We start from the raw sequence: 26,711 nt of genomic DNA on the forward strand, positions 1-26,711 counted from the left end.
GCTCGGGCTCAACCTCGACGCTAGACGACGGACTCCGCCTCGCCCGACCCCAGGGCTTGGACACAGCCTTGGCCTCGGAAGACGGTCTCCGCCTCGCCCGACCCCAGGGGTCGGACTCAGCCTCGGCCTCGGAAGACGGTCTCCGCCTCGCCCAACCCCAGGGCTCGGGCTCAACCTCGACGCTGGACGACGGACTTCGCCTCGCCCGACCCCAGGGCTCGGACACAGCCTCGACATCGGAAGACGGTCTCCGCCTCGCCCGACCCAGGGGTCGGACTCAGCCTCGACCTCGGAAGACAGACTCGACCTCGACCTCGGAGGAGCCTCCGCCTCGCCCGACCTAGGGCTCGGACCGACCACGTCACAGGGTGGGCATCATTACCCTACCCCTAGCTAGCTCAGGCTACGGGGAACAAGACCAGCGTCCCATCTGGCTCACTCCGATAAACAAATAATGATGGCGCCCCGCGTGCTCCATGACGACAGGCGGCTCTCAGCCCCTTACGGAAGCAAGGAGACGTCAGCAAGGATTCGACAGCCCCGACAGCTGTCCTTCCACAGGGCCCAAGCGCTCCTCCGACTGCCACGACATCACATGAACAGGGTGCCAAAACCTCTCCGACTGCCACGACGGCATGTACTTAGGGCTCTAGCTCCTCTCTGCTAGACACGTTAGCACACTGCTACACCCCCCATTATACACCTGGACCCTCTCCTTATGCCTATAAAAGGAAGGTCCAGGGCTCTCGTACGAGAAGGTTGGCCGTGCGAGAGAACGAGCCGGTGCATAAGGCTCTCTCTCTCTCTCCCACGCGAACGCTTGTAACTCCCTACTGCAAGCGCATCCATCCGCCCTGGGCGCAGGACAACACGAAGGCCACGGGTTCCCCTTTACTGTTCTCCCCCCTTTGTGTCCCGTCTCGCGCCGACCCATCTGGGCTGGGACACGCAGCGATAATTTACTCGTCGGTCCAGGGACCCCCCGGGGTCAAAACGCCGACAATGTGTTTTATGCCTTTGATCAAGTTACCTTATGCATTTATGAAATTTGTTGATTATATATGGTGCTCAAGTTGTGCAAGGGATCCCCGGACCTCAAAAGTCCATGTGTGAATGATTCACATATTTAGGGGGAGATGTGCTACAACTTGACCCTTTGAGACTAACCTTTGTGTTTAAGTGTACTTGATGTAGTCTCAAAGGTGCATTGAAAGGGAAAGGTGAACTTGGACCATACAAAGACTTCCACTGCACTCCTGTATTAGTGTACTCACCTCCAAGTTCATTCTCATGCTCTTATTGCCTTTTGCTCTTAATTGACAATTTTGGTGAGGCAATGGGGTTAAAGGGCCGAGAATAATCCCGTTTTGGTGCTTGATGCCAAAGGGGGAGAAATTAAGGCCAAAGCAAATGGATCAGCTACCACTTGAGAATTTTGAAAATAGTAGAGTTACGATTCTCGATTTGACCAAAATACTCTTATTGCAGAATTTGGCCTCTTGTGGGGGAGAATTTTCGATTATGACAAAAAGGGGGAGTTTTTGGTACTTGATCAATTTTTCGATTGGAATATCTCTCTTTGTGCCTAAACAAGTGTGTTTGACTTAGAGATAGAAAAATGAATTTGATTTGCAAAAACAAACCAAGTGGTGGCAAAGAATGATCCAAATATGCCAAATTAGAGTAAAAAACAATTTGGTCTTCAAATTGAATTGATGTTGCATGTTTTGCATTGCTCTTTGATGTGTTGGCATAAATCACCAAAAAGGGGGAGATTGAAAGGGAAATGTGCCATTGGGCCATTTCTATAATGTTTTGGTGATTAAGTGTCCAACACATAGTGAGTGAGATATGATGTGCCAAACAAGCAAGAAGTGCAAACCATGTAACAAGGTATGTTTCTAGACTTAGTACATTGTTTTGAGTACTAACATATATTGTCTAAGTGCTAGAAACAGATAAATAAAGAGAAGAAAAGAAATGCAAAAGACTTGGCTTGGTACAGCCAATGTCCAGCTCGGCTTGGCACACCGGACTGTCCGGTGGTGCACCGGACAGTGTCCGGTGCGCCAGGCTAGCCTCCGGTGAATAGGTCGCTCTCGAGAAAGTTTGGCAGTGTACGGCTATAATTCACCAGACTGTCCGGTGGTGCACCGGACTGTTCGGTGAGCCAACGGCCGCCAGCGCAACGGTCGGTCGCGCAATCCGCGGGCGTCGCGTGGCCCGCGCCAACGGTCGGCAGGGGGCACCGGACTGTCCGGTGCGCCAACTGCCACGAATCTGCAACGGCCGTCTGCGCCAGAATAGGAAAGAGATCATGCACCGGACATGAACAGTGGTTGTCCGGTGGCGCACCGGACCCGACAGAAGGCAAGGATAGCCTTCCTTGTTGGCCTCCAACGGCTCCTAACTGCCTTGGGGCTATAAAAGGGACCCCTAGGCGTATGGAGGAGCTACCCAAGCATTCAAGAAACATTCTAAGCCTCCAAGACTCCAACTTCGCGCATTTGATTCTTTGAGATAGTGACTTGAGCTCCATTTGAGTTGTGAACTCCGTGGGTTGTGTTGTGAGCTCGAGTTGTGACTTGTGTGCGTGATTGTGCTGTGATTTGAGTCTTGTGTGTGTTGCTTTTCCCTCCCTTACTTCCGTACATCTTTTGTGATCATCATTGTAAGGGCGAGAGGCTCCAAGTTGTGGAGATTCCTCGCAAACGGGAGAAAGACAAAGAAAGGAAAAACGTGGTATTCAAGTTGATCATTGGATCACTTGAAAGGGGTTGAGTGCAACCCTCGTCCATTGGGACGCCACAACGTGGAAGTAGGCAAGTATTACTTGGCCGAACCATGGGATAAAAAATCACGTGTCTCTTGTGTGCTTTACCTTTGATTATCTGTGTTCACAAGAACTCGCTTCAAGCTACTTAGTCGTTCTAACTTACATAACAAGTTTTGTGGCTATTAGTGTTGAATTTTACAGGATCACCTATTGACCCCCCCCCCTCTAGGTGCTCTCAGCTTGCTCTGCTAAGGGTGGGTGCCGAGGTTCCTTTGATTTGGTTCTGTTAGTCACCCACCTTAGGGAGGAGTATTGTGTTTGTACGACTGGTGAAACCTAATGGGCGACTACACACCAGGGGAATCTTTGTAAAGGCTACATAGTGTATCCCTAGCCATTCACCTCGGTAGTGAAGATCGGGTCTTGCAAACCCAGGCTAGGAAGGGATCACGACTCATGGGTAAAGTGTGCGGCCTCTGCAGAGGAATGAAATTGATATATAAGTCGTGCTCATGGTTATGAGCGACCCTATGAGCTCCTTTGATTAGAGATGCATATGACCTGAGATACTATGGTGTTATTTATCGTTCTGGTCTTGATGATGATAATAATGTTCATCGATGAGGAAACGGTTAACAGGTTGGTTATTGCTAAAACTTGGCTTCTACTAATAATAAATACCTAACGAACTAAAAGCAATTGTTTGATCCTAACCCCACATAAAGCTAGTCCACCTCAGCCAAATTGGACATTTGTTGAGTACGTTGATGTGTACTCACCCTTGCTTTCACAAAACATCATGTTGCCTTTTGTGCAACCTATGCTCAGGTAAAGGAGAAGAAGGCGTCGAGGTGAATCTCCAGGAGTTCGAGGACTTTGATGAGTTCGAGAATTAGGCTAGTGACCTCCCCCAGTCAGCTGCCTGTGGTGGGTTTTTTTACGTTGGCTATGTTTCTATTATGTGCACTTTGATTTATATTATGTAAATGACTCTAATCTGTAGTATTATTACTTACTCTTAATTGTTATTCGAAGCATTGTGCTATGATGAGTCATTTATGTAATCGTTGTGTATGTGAATTTCTAATCCTAGCACGTACATGGTTCGCATTCGGTTTACCTTCCAAAACCGGATGTGACAGTCATCGACCTCAATATCTTATATTTTTTTGCCAAAAACCAATACAAAACTAAACTCATGATCTAAAGTGCCTTCTCCTCTTCCTCGACTGTTTAGCCATGCATCGTCGGAAGCAACATCTCCTCCTCTCCCTGACTCCATCGGCTGTTCTTGCCCCGTGGCCTGCAGAGGTGCATGATGGCAGAGAGGCAGTTGTTTAGCCAGACATCATCGACGATGAATCCTCCTCTCCCTGACTCCCTCAGCTGTTCTTGCCCCGCGGCCTACAGAGGTGCATGATGGCAGAGAGTCAGTTCTTTAGCCACACATCATCGACGATGAATCCTTCTCTCCCTTGATTATTTTTGCTCGCTGCCTACAGAGGTGCATGGAGGTGGAGAGTCATGGCAACGGTTCTAAGCGCTAGCTTACCGATGGGGGAAGGTAAAGGTGGTGAGGAGGGTGGGGCACGGCGACGGCTGGCGAGTCGGAGGCTAGCAGGATGGCCTGCTCGATGTCCACTATGGCAGTGCAGAAGAACTTGGATGAGGGAGGCGGAGAGGGGGGACAGAAAGAAAAATTTAGGGGTTAATATAGACATTTGTGGTGGTTGCATGGTTGGTTGCGCCTGCAAGAGGTAAGTCTTATCTTATCTGGTTGCTAGGCTATATATGAGGGCAGTGGTTACCTGATTGTTACACATGTAAAAGAGATAAGGCTTATTCATTTAGGCCAGAGATGAGACATGGGGACAAAAATAGATCTACGCACTTGCTGAGTGACGCACGACAACGCACAATGCATGAAACTCGTGGTTTAAGGAGTAGAGACATATCTTCCACACAATTGCTCCTTCAATCCTTCCACACAGTTGAAGTACTACCTCGTTGGAATGATTGTAATGGAAAGAAGGTAGAAGATAATTTTTACAAAACATATCTTCCACACAATTGAAGCAGTAGCAAGAACTAGTGACCCATCACGAGTTACAAAATTATCATTAATTTTTGAGGAAAACTATACAAACTTAAAACTATGGTCCCGTTTGGTTTCCACTTCCTAAAGATTAGTGACAATAGTTTAGTCATTTTTAGTCTCTAATTAAATTGTCAAACAAGATGACTAAAGGAACTTCAGTCCCTTAGGATGTCCTTAGATTTCTCTTACTAATGTTTAGTCCCATTGTAATCTTTATACATAATATTTAATACTCTTTAGCCAGTTTTAATCCTGAAGCTACTCTAAAATATAAAACTTTACTGTGGATGTAACTGTAGCCTGTAGGTGGCTCCGAGACAAAGAATTGGGGCGTGTTTGCGACCCTGCACCAGGCTGGCTCGGCCTGCCCTACTGGCCCAGCCCTAGGTTGGCTTGGCCCAGTTGGTGCAAGTCACCTTGTTTGTGTTGCTGTACAAAATGAGCTCGGCCCAGGCGAGGTCGTGTTTGTGACCCTTACAGACAGTTGGGCTAAGAGGCCAACTGCCAAACTGGGAATATGTTTGGCAGCTAGCTTGTGGTCGGCCTGGCCCATAGACAGAAAATAAAGATGGACATTGCTGACATAAAATAGAGATGGACATTGCTGACAGAAAATAGAGGATTACAACAACATATGTCAATTGAACAATACAAGCATCAACTGAGTTAGCCTAAGACAAATTTAACTTAACTTCATCAATTATTTTCATTGCTGGCTACAAGTTACAATCAAAGAAGCCATGAAAGAATAACATATCCATCTGCAACAGGTAGTTGGGCATCCATCTGCAACATATCATCAAAGAAGCCATGCAAGATTGATAATAGCAATGATTTTCCTCAGATATAATTGCCATTTTCATGTGATCTTTTAACTTGGAGCATAAGGAACATAGCTGGGCAGCCATGAAACTATGATATTCATCCAACCCAGCCATCAAGTCATCTTTGGTGGATAACAGTTGCATTGGGCATGGATGTGCCCCATGGTTCCATGGCAATAATCACAACATGGTGGAAACAACATAATTTTCAGCATATGCCCAGTACCTCACAATTTAAAGATCATCCAAATTAACACGGGCAATAATGACAACATGGTTCCATGGCAATTATGTCATCATAGGCATAAAGGAAAGCACAAGTAAACACGGGCCTCAGCTGCAGTACAACACATCAAATGCAAATGCTCCTCAGATTAGTGTATATAGCATCATTGGCCAAGTAAAAACTTCACTCATAGTATGAAATGGATGAAATAATATAAACTTACCACAGCAGCCAACAGAGGCTACACAAATAGTGCCTTACAAAAAGTTTGAGCCCAATAGCTTAGGGTTCAAATGGTGTCCACCCAAATGTTACCTATTGTTAGCCACCCTCCTAGGTAAATTAGACAAAAGGACTGGTGGGAGTAAACCAGACTGCACACCAAAATGTCTACAACAAACTATTCCCAGTTGTAGTCAAAAGAGAGAGTGGGTAGGAAGAGAGAGTGGGTGGTGGTGCACACCAACATGTAATTCACCTACATGTAGTAGTTCTTGACTAGGAAGGTCCTAAGCCAAATGTTTCTATGTGCCTTAGTCATGTGAACAAAGCCCCTGCCTTGAGCCTTGTTGTCCAGGAGGAAGGTGTAGGCAACAATCAGTGCCTCCTCAGAATAGCCAGGCATCTCCATCACAGCTAGGTAGAGGTTACCATCCACATGGGCAGGTCTAGTCTCTCTAAGGGCATTAGCCACATTGTTCACTGCATCAAACATATTGGTCAACATAAGCATCTCATCCTCACTGAGGTTCCCTCTCTTCCTCTTCCTACCCACAGCTATGGAGGGGATCTCGGTGGCCTTGCTACCCTCTCCAACATCAGTTTGTGCTCTCTCTTCAGAGATATAGGTGAAGGCAGGTCCCTCAACCTTGGCAGCAACACTATCAACCTGGTTCTGTCCTAAGGCTTCACCAGAACCAAGTGCAAATTTGCTAGTGGCCATAGCATGGCCAAAAATGGCCTCCTTGTCCTTGAAGACCTAGTCAGGCCTGCTACCATCACTAAGAAGTTGAGCCATCCTCCTAAGAATAAATCCAGAGGTGTTGTTGTTCCACCTCATTGCCCTAGGACCCCCGGGAACAGCAGCAACAAGACCAGCTGCTGCTGGAGCAGCACCGGCACTAGATGCAGTAGCATCATCAGCGTTAGCTGCTGCACTAGCACCAACCCTTATCATCTCAGTCATCACATCAATAGCTGGGACAAACCCACCCTGATCACCAGCTGGGACTGAAGGCATCTTACCACTGGTTTGCATGTACAAATTAGGATAATAATATCAGCACAACAAGAAGAGACATATGGGAATAAAAAATTGGTCTCAACCATGTCCATCATATTATTACATTATCATCAAACAAACATGAGTTCCATAGCAGGGTAAACAAACCATCATATCCTAGAGCTTCCCCTCCCTTCCCACATAACATTGCAAATGGCATCCCTCTTTGCAGCCATGGCACTGGATTCTTGGTTCTGGCTACCATTGTCATCTAGTGGATCTTGTTGTGTGCCAGTGAAACCCTCCTCATCAGGCACTACTTCATCAATGCCAAAGCCTAAAATCCAGTTATGCAGGATTGAGCATGCCAACACAAGCTTGACTTGTGTCTTATACTTGTGAAAGGGCTTGTTGTCCAAGATACGAAACATGTTCCTCAATGCACCTATAGCCCTCTCCACAGTTACTCTAAGTGATGAGTGTCTCAGGTTGAACAGTTCTCTTGCATTGGTGGGTCGATTTCTGCTCCCAAACTCACTCAAATGGTACCTAACCCCCCTGAAGGGGGGGTAGAAAGCCAGTGCGGCATGCATACCCCACATCTACCAAGTAGAATTTACCTACAATGTGAAATCTACTGTGAGCTTGTGTGACATTGTAGAATTTACCTACAATGTGAACTTGGTAGTGCAATTACCTTGTGCGACAGTGAACCCATCATCCCTCTCAATGGCATCAGCCAAGATAAGTGCATCATGGGCAGACCCCTCCCAGCCAGTTAGAACGTATGTGAACTTGAGGTCAAAGTCCACAGCAACCATCACATATTGTGTCAGGTTAGCTTTCCTACCCCTGAAAGCTTGCTGCATGTGTCTAGGCACCCTTGCCAGCACATGGGTGCCATCAATGGCACCAATGCAATCCTAAAAACCATATATGTAAGATAAATGAACATATGAATATGAACAACTAATGAACCCAAGGTAGGCAAATACCTTTAAATATGGATTCCATCTATAGCTTCCAGTGATCTTTGGGTGAGTGGTAGGGCTAGGTGCCTTGATAAGTTCCTTCCTAAGCTCTCCAACAGCATACAAAACCTGATGAAAGTGCTTGTGTACTGTCTGAGTGGACCTCCTAAAGGCCTGGTGCACAACTCTAAACCTTTGGTTGTGACCAACAACATGCAAGAACATGGCAACTTGCTCCTCTACTGACACCCCTCCCTATCAGTTACCAGTCCCCTCTCTCTAAAGGTCGTGCATAAAGCAAAAAAAGGGGCTCTCTTCATCCTAAGCATGGAAATGCACTCTACATCAGTGGAGTTGTAAATCATGTGAGGGTCCTCTGTCTGTGAAGTTCACTTTGTTCCCTAAGTACATAGACTAGAGGGTCAGGCTCTACTTCAGGATCAAACCTTTTTCTTTTAAGCCTAGTTGTAACAAATGAAACCATCGCTACTGTCAAGGCAGCTGCTTGCTTACACAACATCTCACGGCTCAAAGAGGGATCCATCTACATGCATATAACAATGATACAAGAATTAATCTAATCATACCCTGCTTGGCCTCAGCATGCTTACAAAATGAATCAGTAAGGAAAAAGAACACGACTGCATCATCTATATGATACCTCCAAGTGAACGTAAAGGACAACATCATTGACCATTTTAATATAAATCCAAAGCAAACCACATGAAAATCAAAATCGCAGCAGGTATAACATGAACAACACACAGTACCAAACCCTAACTCATGAAGCATGAACCAGAAAATAGAACGATTGGGGGTTGATTTCACCTTGGGGTCAAGGTCGTAGCAACGGAGACGGAGCAGATCTAGAAGTATAGGAAGCAGATCGACCAGAGACGAAGCGACGAAGCAGATGCCCAACGCCACGGAGTCCCGGCACCAGGCGGAGCTGGACGCAGCCGCTACGCACAGCCGCCGGTCTCTCACGAGGGGGGGAGGGGGTGGAAGAAGAATGAGCAGCGAGAGGAGGGGAAAAGGAGGGAGCACCGTCGCCATATATAGCCGCAAGAGGATTCACCGGAGCGCTCCTTCCTGCGCGCGTGAAATCCTCATCATTCTCGCGCGAGCCCGCGCGAGCTCCTGCCAGCCACCCCGCCCGCCGCCAAATTCCGCCCGTGCGCCGCGCTCCCAGGAAACGAACCCTAGCCGCGTTTCCTGGGAGCTAGCCAGATGCCGACCTTTTGGCTGTTTTCAGCCAGGCCGCGAAACGGGCCAACCTGGCAAACAAGGCTACTTGCAGCCCATGAGCGCAACCGGGCTACTGGGCCACCCTCCCAAACACGCCCTTGGTGCCCGCGAGCGAGAGGGAGATAGGTGTCACAGGTCGGCAGCCATCTGATTGTGATCACGCGGATGATAATTGTTGATCAAAAGAATCCCGGATTTTACGCGGCCGATAAATAGCACTACCTTATTTTTTATTGTTGTATGTGTATATGTATGTAGAAATTTATGTGAAAGCCCACTAGAAGCAGACACAAGCGTACACACATACATAAAGACGTGCGAAAAGCTCGACGCAATGGTGATTGGTAATTGCCTGACTGACGATGACGACACCAAATTCAAATCTGAGCAGCACGATCCCCGGGCTCGTCGCCCCATCTGGACGGGCAGAACGTGATGATGTACTCCTGCGCGTAGCACCCGCTGGCCGTCGTGGCGGCGGTGTCGTAGGCATAGCTGTAGTATGCCGGGCAGGCGTCCTTGAAGAGGCGCGAGTACACGGTCCCTCGGCACGTGGCCGGCGTCGCGTACGCGCCGCGGCAGCAGAAGGCGTCGAGCCCGAACGCTAGGCACGCGCTCTTGCACGCCACCACCGTCTTGCCGCCGCCGCTGCCGGTAGCGGTCACCTGCAGCTCCGGCGGGCACACCGCGTTCACGTTCTTGGCGCAGCCGGCAATGGCGCACTTGTTCGGGTCCGCGCCGCCCGTGGCGGGCTTGGCGGAGACGGCGACGGGGAGGTTGTACCCGTCCACCAGGCTCACGTCGTAGGAGCTCCCTTTCGGGGCGTCCTCGTGCAGGCTCACCTCGACTAGCGTGGCGGGCGGGGCGCCCACGGACCCGTTACAGGCGAGCCGGCCCTCGCAGTCGCCGGTGAGGCAGCCCGCTACGCCCATGCCGTTCGCGGTGAAGTTGCAACCGGTGCGGGCCCAGAAGCGCCCGTTCCAGTTGGCCGGCGCGACGACGCGCCTCGACTTGCCCTGCGGGACGTAGAAGCCGCCGCCGGCGAGCACTGGGTGGCCGGTGTTAGGGGCGGACGCCGGCCACACCGGGAACGGGCACCTGTTCGCCACGTGAAAGACGATGGCGTCGGCGAGCACCATGGGTCGTCCTGCAGCCACAAAACTAACAAGAGCCATGAGCGCACAGGAGAAGACCCGATGACGAGCAGCGGAAGTCGTCCACGCCGAGTACTGGTGATCCGCCATCTCTTAGCTTAGCTAGCCTCGGTCGTAGTCTCTACTACCGCTGGCTTGAACGACGACGTTGATCTTGCTGCGGGAAAGCCCGCGAGATATGACGACGATGGGACGGAGCTATTTATACGAGAGAGTGCCAAAGTGGTTTCTTTTCTTTGTCTTAACGAAGGCCCAAGCTTTAGGCTTAGGATGGGCTTTGTCAGTGTGACTTGCATCGCAATGGAAGCAAAGACAGCCATGATTAGAGAACAAGAACGGGGGAGCGAGGTGACGAGGCCAGCTGGCAGGCGTCCGCGCCCACCTTGCAGTGCATGCCTGCATAGAGTCTGCATCCTGCACGCATGACGCATGTGACCTGCGTCCCATCCACGCAGTGGAGCGTCAGCGCTTTTTTCTTTATCCTCAAAAAGAACGTTATACCGTGGTGTACTCAAATTTAGAGAACGTCCGCTATCGGGCCAACGAGCCCGGACAACACCACTAGACATCGCCCGCCGCAATGCACTACCAGAAAGGCAGAAACACTTGTTTTGTGAGTGTCTAAAACACTCGGCAACGGCAAAGCCTAAAAAACACTTAACAAAGTTTTTGCCGAGTATGACGCTCGGCAAAAAAAACTCGGCGCACCGTACATCGACAAAGGTTTCTTTATCGAGTACTTTTTATCGGACACTCGGCAAAAATTTTGCCGAGTGTCAGCCGGTACTCACCAAAGAAAAGTCACCGTCACGACGCTAGGTAACGGCAACGGAGTCTGTGCCGAGCGTCCACTGTGCTGACACTCGGTAAAAGCTCACTCTTTGCCGAGTGTCCACTGTACTGACACTCGGCAAAGAAGCTCCCTGTGGGCCCCTTTAACAGGTCCTTTTCCGAGCGTATTAGGTGGCACTCGGCAAAGGCTCTCTCTTTGCCGAGTGCTCGTCGAACTAGCACTCGACATAGGGATCACCAGCGGGTCCCTATGTCAATTCCTTTGCCGAGTGTCAAGGCCACAACACTCGACAAAGAGGCTTTACTGGTGCCCAGGTGTATCTTCTTTGTCGAGTGTTATGACCTTGACACTTGGCAAAGTGCCTCTTTACCGAGTGTTACACTCAGCAAAGTGACCAGATTACCCATTTTTATTTGTTTTTGCTATTCCATCCAAACAAACAAAACATATATCACATAATCATCACATATACATCACAGATATCACATAATCATCACATACATAATAGAGACCACATATTTAAAAAACACAAATCTCACAAGTTTTTCACAAACATGTCTATGTTCATACCAAGTTTTACCAGCATAAATATTTCCAACTCTAAAACATAAGTTTTTTCACAAGCATAAGTTCAGGACAAGTTTGTCATACAAGTCTCACAATCACCACTAAGCTAAGAGAAGATCATCAGCGTGGTGGATGGCTGGACTGGTGCGACGATGGGCTGGGTGATCCATGAGGGTTGTTGGATGTCGCCCTAGATTGTCCCTACACAGATAAGAGATTGCATATGTTACCAGATAAATATATATCATGCAGGACTAGAATTTTGATACTCACAGGATTATGGAACTGAGCAGGGTCAACTGCAGGGAACAACGGAGGTGGTGGAACAAAACCTTGTGCGGCGCCAAGGCTCTGCATGTACTGGAACATCTCGCCATCCTCTGCTGTTGTTCTGCCATCATCCTCGCCTCCATCTCCTGTTGTTCCCTCCTCTCTTATTCTAGCTAGGCCTGTAATATTTCAACCAAATATTATAATAACTCAAAGAGACGGTATATAACTCAAGGAATGACGAGCTACAGAAGCACTAACCTGGAGTTGTTGTATCTGATGATGTGAGACGTCCTACCGAGGTCGTATGGCTGGGCTCCTTGCTCGCACGTGAGACAGAGTGGGAGTCGACGACGAGTCGATTGCGCCATCGGCAATCTAGTACCACCAATGCCTCTTGCCTCCTCTGACCCTCATGAGGACATCTCCGTTAATGTCCTCGGTCCTCGGATCGTAATCTGGCCCATGGACCTCCTGTGCCATGGCAGTGTACTCACTTAGGCGACTGTAGATGGTGGGGTTGCTATACGCCTCGGCCCATCATCCGGGTTGTAGGTGACGTCGGACATCGCCTTGCCCTTGTGGGCCATAGCATAAGCCAAGAAGATGGAGCATGGTTGTCCATCATGTGACACCGATTGCAAGAAAACCATTGAGATGGTTAGAAATAATATCTAAATCATTGTTATATGCCTAAATAAAAAGGAGGGCATACCCATGCTTCTGCATATTTGTCGAGGCTGCGGCTGCCTTGGTGGTGGGAGGGACCTTGCATCATCAAACGTCGTTCCTGGCTAGCATTGTGCGCCTCATCCCACTCAGGCGAGCACCACCTATCTACCATCTGCTTCCAACACTGAGGATGTGCGGCGTACCAATAAGGAATCATCTATAAAGTAAAACAAGTACACTTCATATTAGAAGATAAAAGTAAGCAAATTTTGTCACGAATATTAAAGTGATGTATTTACCTGCAAGTAATTGTCCCTAGTCAACGACATGGTTCGGGGGTCACCTTCTCCCCAAGGACGGAACAATGGTAGCTGACGATGGCCTGGATTTGCGTCTCATAGTGCATGTCCACGACAAGCTTCTTACAGCTCGTGGTAGCCACCACATCCGCCCTGGCTTTGTACCTAGCCTCGCATCTAAAGAAATCCTGCATACAAAGACGATGTATCCATACATTATTTCAAGTATGTGCAATGAATGCGACATATTTTATAATATAGTAAGACTTACCCATAGCTCTTGCTTCACCCGCTCCGCCTTATTGTTAAATTCCTAGTCGTCCTGGTCTACTGCATCTAGGGCGACGGCGTAGTGGTCGAAGGTATAAGCTGGGCACGTCACTCCGGCGTACTCAACCAGTCCAGGGAAGTGTTCCCTGCATAGAAGGCCGAGGATGCCATTGGGGTTGCGGCCGTGACCCCCTGCATTCTCCACAACCTTCCAAAACTTGTCCAAGTGATAAATAAAAAGTATTACTTTATATTATGAAATTGAACACATAGTATGAACAAGCAATGAGAACATAAAGTTACATGCCTCTCCCCATCCGACCGAATCAGTGGTCGCCCGTCTCGAAGTATGGGACGCTGAGGGAGGCTCGTGGGACCTCGCAGGTAGACGTTTCTCGAACCTGAGGCGTCCTGCTGAGCGTCGTCATTGTCCTACTGCGCCGCATCGATAGTGGCCTGCTACTCCACCTGCAGCTGGACGTCATCGTCCTGCTATGCCTCCTCCGCCTTCCTACGAGTGCTCCTCCTCCCCCTCCTTGTCCTCATCCCACCACCCACCATCTTTGTCCCACAACCTACAATTAAGAATAAGCAAATAAGCACATATAAAAAGATGTATTTAGAAATACGTGTGAAATAAAAAATATATCATTACATCGATTAAAAATAATTTTCATTTGTGCCGGGGTTAGCCGAATCATAAGTGTCATCATCACTATCAACCATTTCATAGTCAACACCATCTGAAGGCGTAAGTTCATCATTAATGTCATTGCCTTCAAGTAATTCTAAGTCATTCTCATTTTGCACCTCATCTTCCTCCTCATCAACAACCATTTCAATATCTACTTCCATTCCGACAGCTTCGGTTAAATCTATCTCAAATCGCCCATCTAGCCTATCTTCTTGGAAGAACTCTCTGTCATATGTGTCTGGGTCTAAGTTATAATCTTTATTGTTTGGAACAGGTAATTTATCGTGCAGTGATACCTTATACATAACATCCCAACCCTTAAGATGTTCTTTCGTTTGGCACGCATATGGGAGATAATACACTTGTGTGGCCTGTTGGGCCACGATATAGACATCGTGTTCTGTTAAGGTGGAATCCTGTCGAATTTCGACTATCTCAAGATTAGAATGTGTTCGTCTCGTCACTTCTGGGTCAAACCAATTACATTTGAATATCAATGGAGTAAGAGGTTTGGAACCATGAAAATTGAGTTCATATATTTCTTCGATTCATCCAAAATACTCGACCTCGTCAAGGCCGGGCATAAAAACTCCAGAACACGTTGTTTTTTGATTGGGCCAACCTTGGTCGTAACTTATTGTGCGAAAACAGTATCCATTGATGTCATAACCAGAATATTTACTGACCCTATAAGCAAAGCCATTGGCTACTTGTCTCAACTCAGCACTCATATACGGATCTCTTTGGCCCTGCAAGTATTCGCAAGTTAAAAGACGCTAAATTGAGTTCATAAACGGATCTCTTTGACAAACTAAGCACATACCTTATGTTTGAACCAGGAAATGAAATCAGACAATCCATTTCCCGCACCCTTTCTAAGAAGGGTATCATATTCCTATGGAGTTGGGTCCCTTGATCGAAGCTAGAATTCATTAAGAAATTGTTCCATGTATGGCGTCACCTCTTCAAGGTTGGTCAATACATATAGCATGATATGGCACCACTCTTCATGTCTTAGGGTCTTAGTGGTTGAACCACTTGTGCTTTCAAGTTGACCTCGAAATATGTTGAGGTTCAATTCATTGACACCATCATTGTAACGAGGGGGTGGATTACGCACGCTCGGCAGTTTGTCACCATAGTAAGTTGTTGTGAAGTTTGAAACCTCCTCTAGAATGTATGCCTCTATAATGCAAGCCTCGATTTTGCATTTATTTTTACATTTGTTTCTAATAGTCTTTAGACATCTCTCGATTGGATACGAGAGATGAAGAATCAAATACTGCATTGGATTGAAGAAGCCGGGTGCAAATATCTTCTCAAGCTTACACAGTAACACGATGTCAATATTTCCATGTCTGCAATCACGGTCCAAGATAACTCTTTTGCACAAAGCTGGCAGAAGAAATAGCTCAACTCTATAAGAGCTAGCTAAACATGCTCAGGGACATAGCCTCGAACCATCACCAGAAGAATCTGTTCAATCCATATGTGGAAGTCATGACTCTTCATCCCTAGGACTCATAGAGTAGATAAGTTCACCCCCTACTCAGGTTAGCTGCATACCCATCAGGGAACATCAACATCTTGATCCAATGCAGTACTTCCTTCCTTTAGGCCCTGTTGAGGACAAAATCGGCCTTAGGCCTTCTCCATGTCTTTCCACCACTAGGTGGCTTCATCTCTTGGTTTGGTCTATCACATAACCCTGCCAGATCCACTCATGCCTTTACGTTATCTTATAACTTATTAGAAATGTCCATAATTGATACCCAATGTGCCTCGGCGACATTCTTTTCAGTGTGCATCACGTCAATGTTGTGTGGAAGGAGCAGGTCGTTATAATAGGGGAGTCGAGTCAAGCCCGACTTATGTGTCCACATATGTTGCTCACCATATCCCACAAAACCAGCTTCTGGATTGGCCACGAGCCCATCTATCTGTTGTCGAATTTCGGCACCAGCCATCATTGCAGATGGGCGGTCTGTCATTACGACACCTTTTGTAAAGTTCTTGATGTCTAGGCGGAATGGATGGTCAGGGGAAGAAATTGTCGATGTTTATCGAACGACAAATATTTGCCATCTTTCTTCAACCAAATGAACCTAAGAGCTTCCTTGTAAACAGGGCATGAGAATTACCGTGAACACACTAGGCGCAGAATAGCCCATACGGTGGTAAGTCATGCATAGAGTACTGGTACCAAACATGCATTTTGAAGTTTGTCTTTATAGCTTTACCCCTTCCTCCCAAGCACGTACCAATTCATCAATCAAAGGCTTCATGTACACTCCCATTTTATTCCCCGGGTGTCCGTGAACTATCAACGACACGAATATGTTCTGTCTTTGAAAGCATACACCAGGGGGAGATTGATTAGGATAACAAACATAGGCCAACATGTGTATGGGACAGCGCTCATTCCATAGGAATTGAACCCATCTGTGGCCAGCGCAACACGTACATTACAAGCCTCTTCGGCTTTCTCACAGTGAATGTCATTAAAGTGTTTCCATGCTTCACCATCGGATGTGTGCACCATCTTGTTAGGATTATATTGTTTGCCATTTTTGTACCATGTTATCTATTTCGTGGATTTCTTGGTCATGTATAGACGCTGGATCTTCGGTATGAACGGAAGGTGGCGTAGGATTGTCACGGGGATGTCGAGCTGCCTCTTCTGTCCATCACCAGAGTCTACCTCCATGAATCTAGACGATTTACACTTCGGATAGTACTTTGCCTCCGTGTATTCTTTCCTAAATAGCACGCAACCCTTTGGATAAGCATGTATCTGCTCATGCGTCATCTTAAGTGCACGAAGGAGTTTTTGTGCCTCATACATGCTCTTTGGCAGAACATGATCCTCCGGAAGCAGGCTTCCAATAACTGTCAATAAGCCATCGAATGTGTCTCGACTCATGATGTACTACGACTTGAACGCCATTACACGCCCAATCACATCCAGTTGAGAAACCTTTGTCTGGTCGAGAAGGGGCTTCTGTGCCGCGTCAAACATGTCGTAGAATGCCTTTGTGGTCAGCTCTGGCTCGTCCTTCGTACATCCTCCAGTGAACTGTGCCTCGTGATAGTCGTTCAACATATTCGCTACCCCCACATCAGCATCATAATCCTCGACGCATTGTCTCACCACCTCCTCTCTCGTACGATATGCTTCACCATGGAAGATCCACCGTGTATAGTCCAGCGTAAATCCATTGTTCCAAATATGTTCTACCATGGCCTTCTTTGATTTTCTTTTTCTGTTGGCACATTTGTTGCACGGGCATGGGACTAGACTCGCTCCTTTAGCAGCTTCGCCATATGCCCATTCTACGAAATTATCGATCTTTCTAATCCACTCAGGGGTGACATCATTCCTTTCTACACGGTCCGTGTACATCCACTCACGGTCATCCATCCTCTAACATATATAACCGAGTATAGTTTAATATAAACATGTAATCCATGTACACTACGTTCATACCTTCTAATAGTTTAATAGAAGTTATACTTAGGATGACGGTGGAATCAGGCTAGCGGGTCGGTGCGGTGATGACGCGTTGTGGTGCAGGTTCTTGTGCAGCGGCAAGGAATACCTCTACAAAAAAATTTAACAGAAGCCTATCAATAGAAAATTTTGGCAACACCTCCCCTGCAAGGGGAGGTTTCCAAAACCTGCAAATAAAAGTAGCAGCACGATGGCTGACATCCACGCATATTTCAACGACACGATGTCCGACAATCACATCTATATATATATATTAAATCCATGAGAGATAGCACAATAAGACTACATAACTACATGCAAACTGCATTTATATTATATATACTACATTTACATGATTTACATTTTTCATTCACACGTGTTTGGGTTGTATACTACTACCTTGGTTTTATCACAAATTCTCAACGAGACTATAGCCTAGATCATGGAGAAATTCATACCTAGACAGTGGAGATCGTCGGGGGGCTCAGGAATTGATGAGGCACGACGGCGCGACGGCGGTGGTCGGGGCCGGGGACAGGCGTGGGCGTCAGCGCCGGCAGTGGTGCACCGGGCGCGGGTCGTGCGGGGGCGACGACAGGGGCGCCCGGTGGTGGCGGCGGTTGGGTCGGGCGAGTTGTGGTGGAGCAGGGCAGGGCGATGCGGGCGACGGTGGTGGCGCGTGGCGAGTCCGGGCGGCGGTGGTGTTGTGCGAGGGAGCGACGGCGGTGGTGGCGGAGTGAATGAAATGAATAGGCCCGTGGCCACGCGGGTATGTTAAGTTCATCTTCTTTGCCGAGTGACCGCGATCTGGCACTCGGCAAAGATATTTTTTTAATTTAAAAATACTCTTTGCCGAGTGTCCTGGATCTAACACTCGGCAAAGTATTCTTTGCTGAGTGCCCACTAACAAGCACTCGGCAAAGAGTGGTTTAATATTTTTTAAAAAACTTTGTCGAGTGTCTCACGCCCAGCACTCGGCAAAGTATGCTTTTACGAGTGTCATTCTTGAAAACTCGGCAAATTATATATTTTTTTTTCTCAACCAAATTTTTTGTGGTTTGTTATTACATTATCTAGACTTACATATTCTATTTTGACATAATTATAAAAGTGTTTGCTATAACTATTAGATATTGTTCTTTTAATTGATTTTTCTCGGATAATTTAGATTTAAAATGCAAGTCACTCGAAAAATGCAAAACTGTGAATGCAAAAATGGTATCCATGTTATTTAACACAAGTTACAGCCGATTTAATGAGCAGACTGGAATTTTCGAGCACCATGCTCACTAAAAATGCTCGTAAACTTGTCATCCAGTTGTTTAAAAATTATATAAAACACAAACAAAGTCAGAAAATTATGAAACTTGTCCACATGTCATAATATCATATGTAGAGGCTGTGATAAAAATTTAAAAATGTTTCAAAAAAAATATGATGCACTATATATAGAAACCAAAGTGATTTACACAATGAAATCATAAAATTTCAATATAATCCGGCGGCTAGTATTCTTCACGGGGTCGATAGCTCGGCCGATGCAGTTGCAGGCGCGGCGGAAACTACTGCAACTGCGACCTCCAGATCGAGTTCGTCTGCTGCAGTTTGCAGCGCTACTGGCAGAAGAGAGTAGGAGCTGGCCGCCTGTTGCTTGGGCCTTTGGACTGACTCTGCTGCTTATGCATGTAATTTTAGGGAAATGGCCCGTGAGCATACTGGGTTTGGTAAACTGCGATGTGTGGAGCAAACTGGACTTCGCATGTTCAGAAAACAGAGGGTCAAGACGCCAACAATATATTTTTTTAGCCAAGAAGAGCTGATAAAAAAAGTCATCTCGATATAGAATTTCAAGGCTTTCAAAACTCTAAACAAAATTCCGATTAAATTTATTTATGTCTGATATGTTTTACATCAAGAAGCACTATAATGATATATCAATCATATTAGTGCGAGCAACTATAGGAGGCTCCTTATATCATTCCAATATATGTGTGTCTAGTCTATTCTAGATTCTCTGTAAGTCAAAGAGTAGAAAAAAAGTTGTTTGAGGGCTCAAATAACCCTCCAAACTATATTTTAGAGATTAAATTTTATAAAGACTTGCACTTATTATGGTTGTTCGAAAGCATTGAGAAATACTTAAATTGTTTGCAGGCCGTACGTCAAAATAGACTAACCTATGGACTGCAAGAGTCGTTTGTTTGTGGGCTATATTTTGCATGCCATAATGCTAATATCACCGGCGATCCTTGGAAAAGCGATGGTTGCATATACTGTGCCCATTGCCCATGCGTACAGGTAGAGGCGACGTGCGCATACGCATAGGATCGGCTGAATCATGGCACGACATGGTGATGGCAACCCGATCAGGCGCAGAAGAACCGTTTCGCTTCCATTTGTTTTTTCTGGTGCCTCTGATGAATGCAGCTGAGCACCCTTGCAGCAGATGCAGCTGCATGCAGAAGGTTCCATATCCATCAATCCATGCAGATGCAGTGGACACTGCACGGCGGCAGCGCTTTCTGCATCCGCCAGAGCTCTGCAGAGAATGATGCCAAGGAGCCAAGGAGGGGGCCGGCCGAGGCCGTTCGAGAGAGGAGCTTCATTCAATTCAATATATATACAATTGGGGCGAAGGCCTGATCGAGTGATCGGAGGGGAGGGAGAGGGGGGGATTCGGACGTGATGGATGGGCACAACTAAACATGAAGGGAAGGGAAGGCCGGAATGGAAAGGAATCGGTCCGAATCCCGGGCGTCACCTGAGTTGGTGTGCCCTCATCTAGGCCGGGAGTTGAACCACCGCCGCCATGGCCCCTAGCTGCGTGCTCCTCTTTCATTTCGCAACTCAAACGGAACAAGAAGCGTCTCAATGCTTCCTCTTCTTCTGGTTCGTTTATTTGGTGTGTGCAGTTTTATCTGATAAGTATATTTTTCCAGCCACCACCACTAGTTGGTTAGTTAGCTGGTTAGTTATAGCTAGTGCGAAGCATATCTGTTTCTTTCTCCTCTAAAATATAGTAGTGCCTGCGTTTGTGTCAGAGCGCAACCGGCGGATGCACGGGTGGTCTGGTTGGTGCTATTCTAAACGGCCGGCCTTGTTTGGTTTGACGATTAATCTAGCCCACTACCTTCTCACTCTTTACTTTTTTTGTTTGATTTATGGAATCGAATTAATTGATCTATTACCACATCATTCCTCATAAGTACTTTGTTAATACTAATATGATAAATGAGTTCATCCCACTAAATTTGAGTAATAGACTCATGATACACTACTTCATCTTTGATAGATTAATTCATCAAACCAAACACCTCCTACACACTGAGGGGTATCATATAAAAAAGTTTTTTTAAAAAAATGGTTTTAGGATCAAACGCTAAGGTCTCCTTTAGAACAAAAGAAAAAAAAGTAAACTAATTTTAAAGGATTGAGATCCTATAGACAAATTTTCTATGCGTTTATTGGAAACAAAGGATGAGTTCCTATAAGTACTGTAAAATTTGGGGCAATTACGATTATACCCTCCTCTATAGGTGTACATTTGGGCCGGGCCTGATGGGCCGGCCCAAAGTACGGAAAAAAAAACACGGCCTAGGCATGGCACGACCCAAAATATTTTAGTGTCGAGCCGGCACGTCCCGATATATCGGGCCGGGCTTGGGCCGACGTCGTGGCCTATGGGCGGGCACGAGAACGACCCGTTTAAATCAGGCACGAAATGACCCATATAGAGGCACAAAAAGGCTCATATATTTATTAAAATCACACTTCATTCCACACTTTCATGTACTTGATAAAGAACACAAAGCTAGAGATAATATTAGTTAGATGTTTTTTGTAGCTTTGAATTAGAGTATGTGATTATTTTTATTATGAACATTAGATAATGAACTGAACTTACAAACTTTATATAGAGCTGATTATATTCTTTTTCTTTCTAACAAAATAATTTGTAAACGAGGTAGTCATTACATAGCTCTGGTAACTTAATACAAATATTAAGTTTGCTTTTGGTCAAATTTATTTGTCTTATCTTTTATTTGATTTATTAAATTTATTTTGAATTTCGAGCTCTGATGTGAAGTTCGGGCCCTGACGTGAATTTCGGGCCAAAACTGAATTTCTGACCAAAAATTGAATTTCGGGCCCTAATGTGAATTTTAGGCTTTTATAATTTTGGGCCGCCCGAAATTAGCCCAGCACGTTTAAGCAATTACGGGCCGAGCCGTGGGCCGAGGGCTAGGCGCGTGGGTCGGCCCGACACGACCCAAAATTCAAACAGGTCGTGCCGGTCCAAAATTCAAACAATACGGGCCTTTTCGGGCTTGGGCGGGCCGGACCGGACGGCCCGAATGTACACCTATACCCTTCTCCGACCTTGCAATTATGATTTTATCCCTCTTTTTTCAACTTTATAATTTTGCTCATCTATTTTAAAAACCAAGTTGATGTTTGCCTCTCCCTCTTAACACCATTAGTTTAAAACATAATTAGTAATTAAAAATAATAAACGATAGGTAAAATCGTGATTATAAGATGAGAGAAGAGGTTAATCACAATTAAACCTGAAATTTTCAACATTGTTTTTAGGATTAATTGTGATTATACCCTTTCCTCACCTTGCAATTGTGATTTATCCCTTATTTTTATTTTTTAAATCATTAATTCTAATTTTACTAACGGTGTTAAGAGCGAGGGGCAAATGACAGCTTCATTTTCAAGATAGAGGGGTAAAATCACGAAGTTGAAAAACGAAAGGTAAAATCACAATTACAATGTTGCAGAAGGGTATAATCGTAATTGCCCTACAAAATTTCTATGGAATGGCCCATTGTACTGAGATTTTAGAGAATTTTTAACATGAGGTTCAAAATGTTGAAAATATTCTTTGTGTCTATCTCTTTCCTCTAATTCATATTCTTTCTATGTTGCATCCAAACGCTCTTTAATAAGTAGGGATGGCAATGAGTCGGATTCGGATCGGATATTGAAAATATCCGCCCGCAGTCATATCCACGGTCATAGATAATATCCGCCTGCGACTATACCCGCGGGTAGAAATTCATATTCATATCCATGCCCATCGGGTTTCGGATACCCATTGGATATCCATCGAATATAACAAAGAACCATTTTCAGCAATTGAATAACATAATTAATCAAATTTCTTACCAATTCAACATCATACACAACTTAAAATTTAATAAAAAAATTTAAACAAATATACATGTCCTTCAACAAGCAACATTCTCAACATGACAAAAATACATATCTACATGTCTCAACATGAAAACAAATACATGACAACAAATACATGTATGCTTTTGGCCTTAAGCCTTTTGCCTTCTGATTCTGATCCGAGTGTAGTGTTGAGCCTTGAGTTGTGTTTAAATTTTTTTCAATGATAGTAGAATCATGTTCATCTTGGCAAACAACAAAATAGATAAATGGTTAAATCAATAATCAGATTCGATAACCAAAATATAAGAACATTGGTGTCCTGGTTTGGGCGTTTGCCACTTTGGGTCTTTGGCAGAATGGTGCCTTGGTGGGCAGTGGGCTGGCACCTGGCGCCTGGGCTCAATGGACAATGGTGGGCTGGCGATTTGTTCATTGGTGTCCATGTGTGGGTCGACAGTAATGGACTAATGTTTAATTTCGAATATCAAACGGATTACCCGCGAGTGAGGTTTAATATCCAAATCCATGCCCTGTTTTATCTCGGATCGGATACGGGTCTAACCCACGGGTCAAAAAACATATCCATATCCTGATCCGTCGGGTCGGAGATCCGACGGATATCCCTATCCATGGATTAAATTGTCATACCTATTAAGAAGTTTTTGTGTGTGTTTGATTCTTGTAGGATTGCGATTGTCATACAACTATATTCCTACATTTTTCTTGTTCCCACGTTTTACCAAAGAAGATTTAGAGCTTTAAACTTTAGGCCATCTTACATTTGAGTTTTAGAGCTCAAGTAAATTAAAATTCTATAAACCTTTTAGAATTCTAAACTTTAAAGAAATGGATCCAAATAGAATTTAAAGTTGGCTATAGATTTCCCACACGCTTGCATTGCAAGCATCAATCTACTAAGAGCATGTATGAATGCATTAGAGCTAATAGTTAGCTAGCTAATCAACCTTAGTAAAATTAGTTGGATAATTAGCAGCTAGCTAAATATTAACGTATTTTAGCTAAGTTGAACTAGTTAATGAACTAACGAGTATTTGAGGGTGCAACTAATAGTAAGCTGGACTATTAGCTAGGAGTATTTGAACGTCACCAGCTATAAAGTCAGCCAATAGTTGAACTATCAGCTAGGCTGTCTGGATGTCTCTGGCTAATTTTAGCACCTAATTATTAGCTCTAATACAATCAAACAGAGACTAAGGGAATGTTTGAATGCATTAGAGCTAAAGCTAATAGCTAGTTGGCTAAAAAAGTGTTAGTGAAATTGGCTAGTGTTGGGGGCCTTATATGCCGAAGATCACTTATATACCGAAGATTGTTTGCCTAGCATGTGGCTTCGTCATTAACAAGTGTATTTCAGGAATGATTCCGACTAACGGACGAAGCTAAGCTTCGGCTAGAAGCCGCATACAAAGGCACTTCGTCTATACACAAGCAACAAAAATAATCGCCGAAGGCGGCAACTTCGGCCGCAAGTCGAAAGGGAAGGCAACGGGGCGACGAAGGTTGGAATTCGTGGAGTCAAGAACGAAGAAAGTACATTATTGTCCTAATGGCATTTGTAACGGGCTTATGTAAAAGTGGATGGGCATTACTGTAAATCTATACATGGTCGGTTCGTCTCCCCTATAAATACATGAACAGTACCCTGCATAAAGTACTCTTTTTCTGGACCCCTAGCTTTGTAGTGCTTAGCCTTCGAAGAACCATCGAGCATCCTATCACTCAGGAACTAAAGGTATGCTTGTAAATATGTTTAATGTAATGAGAGACATATTGAGAATGCCAAGGCAACAGAGATAAGCTCTCGTGTGTTATTTCGTGTCTCTTTACATCACATTTCGCTTATGATGAATGTTCCTGTTCAAAAACCTTTTTCCTTCGTATTTATACTCTGTATCAACCTAAAGACGAAGCTTTTTCGTAACATGCATTACCTTGGTTTCAGTGCCTTCACAGGATTGAAACCAAGTATACGTTAACTTCATCTTTTATTATACGTTGAAACCTTCATCCTCGAACTATTACACTGAAGGTGTATTGCTTGGAGGGAGAAGGTTTTTTGTTTCTCAATTCTATGTTGCCTTTTTTTATGCCATGTAGCAATTGAAAATAAGTGACCAACACTAGCACCCACCTCCAGTGATTTCACAACCACGACAAGTTTCATCGCGACGAAGAGCATGGAAAGCCATCAAGCTTCATCAGCCCTCATGGAGAAGCTTATTCTCACCATCATTGGAGGCTCAAGCTTTGAACCCAGCAATAAAAAGGAGAAAAAAGAAGCCCAGAGAAGGGTACAACTTGTAGGTGTCCAAGGACCCTACATCGGGACCAAATGGTTCCATATTCCTATTAGCTTCTCTCAGGATGATCTTTGTCTTAAGGATTACCCGCATAGAGATGCCATGGTTATCTCTTGTGTAATCAAAGGTTTTGTAGTCCATAATGTTTTGGTTGACACACGCAGCACTACAGACATCATATTTGTCAAGGCTTTCAGGCAAATCCAGGAGCCCGAAGAGAAGCTCCAAGATTTAGCTTTTCCTCTCTATGGCTTCGGAAGACAGCAAGTGATGACACTAGGGAAGCTAATCATGCTCGTCACCTTTGGCTACATCAATAACACAAGAACAGAAGATGTAATGTTTGATGTTGTTGACATGGAATTCCCATACAAGGTTGTCATCAAAAGGGGAACTCTCAATGTCTTCGAAGCAGTCTTGCATTCAGGTTATCTCTGCATGAAGATACCAGTAATCAATGAGTGATATCGGTTTATGGCAGCCAAGAGATAGCAAGAAGGGCAGAGGGAACCCTACAAGAGCCAAAAATTGTTTACAGCATAGATGGATCCGAAGCACAAATCCGAGATTCTGAAAGGCTAGTGAAAGAAAAGGCATCTTCGGTGGATTAGCCAAAACCAGTACTTCTCTGCGTTGATGTTGCAGAGCAAAGGATATTCTTCGGCAACGAGCTAACTTAGGAGCAAGAGTCCAACCTACGATGGTTTCTATTTCACAACATGGATGTCTTTGCCTGGTCAGCAAATAACCTGTGTGGAGTAGATAGGAGTATAATAGACCATGCCCTGAATGTGGACCCAAGTGTTAGGCCACGCAAGCAAAAACTTCGGAAGATGTCCGAAGATAAGGCTGAAGGTGAAAAAGCCAAAGTCAAAAGATTTCTTAGTGTTGGAGTCATAAGAGAAGTTGCATATACTGAGTGGGTGGCCAATACAGTCATGGTCAACAAATCCAATGGCAAATGGAGAATGTGTATTGATTTCACAGACCTCAACAAAGCATGCTCAAAAGATGTTGTTAGGGACTTGTTCTCAAATGCTATGAGTTAAGAACAAGGCAACACAAAGAATGTTAAATGTTAATGCCCTTCGTCCATCAAAGTATTATTTCCCTTGGGATATAATGATCTTCAGACGAAGGTCATGAAGGACATACCTTCATCATTACAACATACGATAATGAAAAGCGAATCACATGAAATGTGAAAGATAACATGAACAATTATGTATCATTATCAGCTCATTTCTATTTTATTATCATAGAAAAATAGAAATGATATCAAGTTACAAATGTACCTTCGGCTTGAAAGAAGGTAAAAGTGCGAGCGTGACGCAAAAACAAATGCCAAGTCAGTGTGAACAGTGCAGGAGCACTGTTCATCTATTTATAGGCACGGGACGCAGCCCATGTAAAATTACACCCATGCCCTTTACATTTGCTAATGACTCTATAGTGATCCATCGAGGTCTAAATAGCCTTTTCCCTTTTAAGTCAGTTCCCTTTTCTGCTATCATGTCGAAGCTCCCTTGCGCATTGCTTCGACTCTGCGTCAACCTTCGTATTCTTCGTGCTTCTCACACTGTGGTTCTGCTCCAAGTCCGAAGATACCTGGTCATGTAATACACTCCAGAA

At 45.2% G+C, this 26,711-nt stretch overlaps 2 protein-coding genes across 2 annotated transcripts; both read right to left on the minus strand.

The window, feature by feature from the left end:
- Nucleotides 1-6,402: 6,402 nt before the first annotated feature.
- Nucleotides 6,403-6,867, minus strand: LOC118473207 (uncharacterized). The gene has a single exon (XM_035961976.1). The coding sequence runs from the start codon at nt 6,865-6,867 to the stop codon at nt 6,403-6,405; it is 465 nt and encodes a 154-aa protein (XP_035817869.1).
- Nucleotides 6,868-9,574: 2,707 nt separating this feature from the next.
- On the minus strand, nt 9,575-10,664 carry LOC100192561 (uncharacterized). The gene has a single exon (NM_001137777.2). The coding sequence runs from the start codon at nt 10,607-10,609 to the stop codon at nt 9,743-9,745; it is 867 nt and encodes a 288-aa protein (NP_001131249.2). The 5' UTR covers nt 10,610-10,664; the 3' UTR covers nt 9,575-9,742.
- Between the last annotated feature and the right edge of the window lie 16,047 nt (nt 10,665-26,711).

This window comes from Zea mays, chromosome 1, assembly GCF_902167145.1.
Source record: "Zea mays cultivar B73 chromosome 1, Zm-B73-REFERENCE-NAM-5.0, whole genome shotgun sequence".
Taxonomy (NCBI): Eukaryota; Viridiplantae; Streptophyta; class Magnoliopsida; order Poales; family Poaceae; genus Zea; species Zea mays.

Coding starts and splice junctions, on each gene's coding strand:
- LOC100192561 (NM_001137777.2), bottom strand. CDS start 10,609: ATGGCGGATCACCAGTACTCGGCGTGGACGACTTCCGCTGCTCGTCAT.
- LOC118473207 (XM_035961976.1), bottom strand. CDS start 6,867: ATGGCCACTAGCAAATTTGCACTTGGTTCTGGTGAAGCCTTAGGACAG.